The sequence below is a fragment of the Nanorana parkeri genome, unplaced genomic scaffold, assembly GCF_000935625.1.
Source record: "Nanorana parkeri isolate BGI_ZX_2015 unplaced genomic scaffold, ASM93562v1 scaffold2022, whole genome shotgun sequence".
In the NCBI taxonomy this organism is placed as follows: Eukaryota; Metazoa; Chordata; class Amphibia; order Anura; family Dicroglossidae; genus Nanorana; species Nanorana parkeri.
Window position 1 is genome coordinate 43,323 of NW_017308290.1, and position 3,848 is coordinate 47,170.

Genomic DNA, 3,848 nt, shown 5'->3' on the forward strand with positions numbered 1-3,848 from the left:
TTAATGCAATAGTCCAATACGGAGACCACCGAACACAGATCCAAAAAAAGATGAGAGCGCTCTCCCTCCCAGTAAAAAGATGACAGAGTTCTCTCTCTCAGCATTGCATCGCTGTTCCTGGTGGGTGAGGGCACACAATGTAAATACTTTGGGTCTGATAGGGTGACAACACAGGCGTACAATTGGGGGACAGGGGCAAAACATTGTCACCCTCTATTAGGAAGTACCTAAACAAGGACATTGATGGCGGATCACCAGGGATTATTTTAATTAAAGCTGCAGATTTAAAAAAAAGATACAGGGCTCAATCACACACAGGCGTTCAGTTGGGGCACAACATTGTACATGAGTGATATGAGTTAACGTGTGTTGCTGTAAGGTAGCCCATTCATTATAAATAAACTGCCAACGCACCATAACAGATAAAAAAAATAATGCATGACACTTTTTTTTTTTAACATTGCATTGCACCACAACGCAACGAGTGGCGATGCACTGCCATGCATAGTGAGTTGGGCTATAGTGTACAGTGCGTTACAGTGCTATTCATAATCAATGACAATGCATATAGAGCAGGTACATTGCCACGCATTGCGGCTACACGCAGTAAGGTGGATGTTTTAGCATGCGTTGCCACAATGGACAAGTGTGAATAGGTTCCATTCATACCATATAGGGCCCATTCACACAGTGCATGGCAATACACCCGCTCTATATGCGGCGCCATTCATTGGATTCCCAATGTACTGTACAGTAGAGATCAATGCATTGGCAGCCCATTCCATCCACTGTAACAGATCATATCGATAGCTGCGCTATTGGCACCTATAGCAGACTGTTTAGAGTGGAGCCCCGGGGGAGTGGGGGGGGTGTGGGGGGGTATGGAGGAGTCCAGTATAAATGTTCCTTCAAATATCCCAAGCCTATTGGGAGCGTCCTCTTCACAGCGGATCGGCAGACATTCCGCGCTGATCTCCTGTGCTTTGGTATAAACAGTTTCCTGGAAACGTGAACACGCAGAGGTGCCCCCCCCGGGAACAAATCTTGTGTAATCAGCTCAGAGATGTTTCCTTGACTCTCCTCCCGCAGTCTCAGGTGAGTGTCCCCTCGTGCGTCATTCAGTGTCTGAGGAGGAGCAGGTAAGTGACGGCATTTCCTGCCGATCTCCGCACCGCAATATGCAGCAGATAAACAGATGATTGTGAGCTCTTGTGTCCGGTCTTCATTAAAGGGGAACCCCAGCTTTCCCTACCAGAGCTAAATATGGTACAGCAAATGTGAAGCCCTTTACTCCAGTACAGAGGGGTGAGGCCTTATATAGAAATTGATAGACAAATAGTTCTTAAAGCTGACCTCCGTCCTCCCCTTCCGTCTTATATCTGACCTCCGTCCTTCCCTTCAGTCTTCTATCTGACCTCCGTCCTCCCCTTCCGTCTTCTATCTGACCTCCCTCCTTCCCTTCAGTCTTCTATCTGACCTCCGTCCTTCCCTTTTAGTCTTCTATCTGACCTCCGTCCTCCCCTTCCGTCTTCTATCTGACCTCCCTCCTTCCCTTCAGTCTTCTATCTGACCTCCGTCCTTCCCTTTTAGTCTTCTATCTGACCTCCGTCCTCCCCTTCCGTCTTCTATCTGACCTCCCTCCTTCCCTTCAGTCTTCTATCTGACCTCCGTCCTTCCCTTTTAGTCTTCTATCTGACCTCCGTCCTCCCCTTCCGTCTTCTATCTGACCTCCCTCCTTCCCTTCAGTCTTCTATCTGACCTCCGTCCTTCCCTTTTAGTCTTCTATCTGACCTCCGTCCTCCCCTTCCGTCTTCTATCTGACCTCCCTCCTTCCCTTCAGTCTTCTATCTGACCTCCGTCCTTCCCTTTTAGTCTTCTATCTGACCTCCGTCCTCCCCTTCCGTCTTCTATCTGACCTCCCTCCTTCCCTTCAGTCTTCTATCTGACCTCCGTCCTTCCCTTTTAGTCTTCTATCTGACCTCCGTCCTCCCCTTCCGTCTTCTATCTGACCTCCCTCCTTCCCTTCAGTCTTCTATCTGACCTCCGTCCTTCCCTTTTAGTCTTCTATCTGACCTCCGTCCTCCCCTTCCGTCTTCTATCTGACCTCCCTCCTTCCCTTCAGTCTTCTATCTGACCTCCGTCCTTCCCTTTTAGTCTTCTATCTGACCTCCGTCCTCCCCTTCCGTCTTCTATCTGACCTCCCTCCTTCCCTTCAGTCTTCTATCTGACCTCCGTCCTTCCCTTTTAGTCTTCTATCTGACCTCCGTCCTCCCCTTCCGTCTTCTATCTGACCTCCCTCCTTCCCTTCAGTCTTCTATCTGACCTCCGTCCTTCCCTTTTAGTCTTCTATCTGACCTCCGTCCTCCCCTTCCGTCTTCTATCTGACCTCCCTCCTTCCCTTCAGTCTTCTATCTGACCTCCGTCCTTCCCTTTTAGTCTTCTATCTGACCTCCGTCCTCCCCTTCCGTCTTCTATCTGACCTCCCTCCTTCCCTTCAGTCTTCTATCTGACCTCCGTCCTTCCCTTTTAGTCTTCTATCTGACCTCCGTCCTCCCCTTCCGTCTTCTATCTGACCTCCCTCCTTCCCTTCAGTCTTCTATCTGACCTCCGTCCTTCCCTTTTAGTCTTGCACAGTTGTTCCGGCTCCTCCCCCTCCCTCTGATGTCACTGCACACTGGAGCTTCTCACAATGTACATTAGAAGCTGCAGCAAGTCAGATAGAGCTCCGCCCCATTTCCTGGCTGGAGGACATCCAGCATCATGTAGTACTTTCCTCTCCAGTTTCACTGTCCCTGGCTCCGCCCCTTTCATTCATTGGATTTGGTTTCTTTCAATCGTGGAGGCTCAGCATCACATGTGGGCCTTACCTAGGGTGGTCTGCATGCAAACCTGTCTAGGGACACCCACCCATCAAAGTATTTTGATATTTCCATAACTCCTCCCAAGAGCCGGCCTACTACTTGCATCAGGGTGCCCAGTGACAGAGCTCCTCCTAGTTGTCAATGGAAGCCTAAATTAATAGGTTGCGGTCGTGGTGTGTGTGGCTCTTTGGGGGGAATTACCCTTCACTTCCTGTCCTGAATACACAACAGGAAGTGAGAGGAAATGTCTCCAGGTGGACAAAGCATGGGTTCACTTTAAAGCCCAACCCCTCTTCTCCTGCAGCGGTGGGCGTGAGCACCGCCCAGAACCAAGGTGATCGCAGGCCAGCGGGCGTGTCCATGACAGCCTGGGGGGGGGTGCCCATGACAGCCTGGGCTCACAGGTTGTGGACTGAATGACACTGAGCGTCATTTAATCCATAAGAGGAGTGGCACTGGGTAGCAGAGCGTTATGTCTGCGCGGGACAGCGTTGGAGGGGAGTATCGCAGCGAGAAATGAACAATCCGGGCTTCTTATTTGTTTTAAATTTAGTGTGAAGGTGAAGTTGGGCTTTGCATTAAAAAGTTTGTACCGAGCTGAGGATTTATCTTTTTATTTATTGTGATTTTATTTCCCCCAAATGAAGCCCTTCGCGTCCTCGCTGTGCCTGCAATACGCGGCCGATGAGTGAGAATTAACAGATAATAACAATAAATGGGGCGCAATTCTCACCTGCCACCTGTTACATTTTCATTATCACCCGATATAATGACCCGTCCCCGCTCCCTACGGCCGGCTTGTCAGGACGCGTTTCATTTCATTTTCCCTTTTTATTATCCGGTCAGAAATAATAAAGAGTCTTTGTAACCGTCTTCAATCAATATTAATTGATTGGCCAGTAAGGGGCCCATTGCCGGAGCCCGCCGTCCTAATGTCCTGTTTGATGGCTCAGGCGGCTCTGACCTCTCCGGGCCACCAGTCAGGTA

At 49.7% G+C, this 3,848-nt stretch overlaps 1 protein-coding gene across 1 annotated transcript in view; it reads left to right on the forward strand.

The window, feature by feature from the left end:
* The window catches only part of FAM92B (family with sequence similarity 92 member B), a 22,611-nt gene that overhangs the window by 10,608 nt on the left and 8,155 nt on the right, over positions 1–3,848 (forward strand). Inside the window, exon 5 of the mRNA XM_018572417.1 lies at positions 1,090–1,095. Coding sequence (XP_018427919.1) covers positions 1,090–1,095 — 6 coding nt within the window. The remainder of the gene's footprint in view (positions 1–1,089; positions 1,096–3,848) is intronic.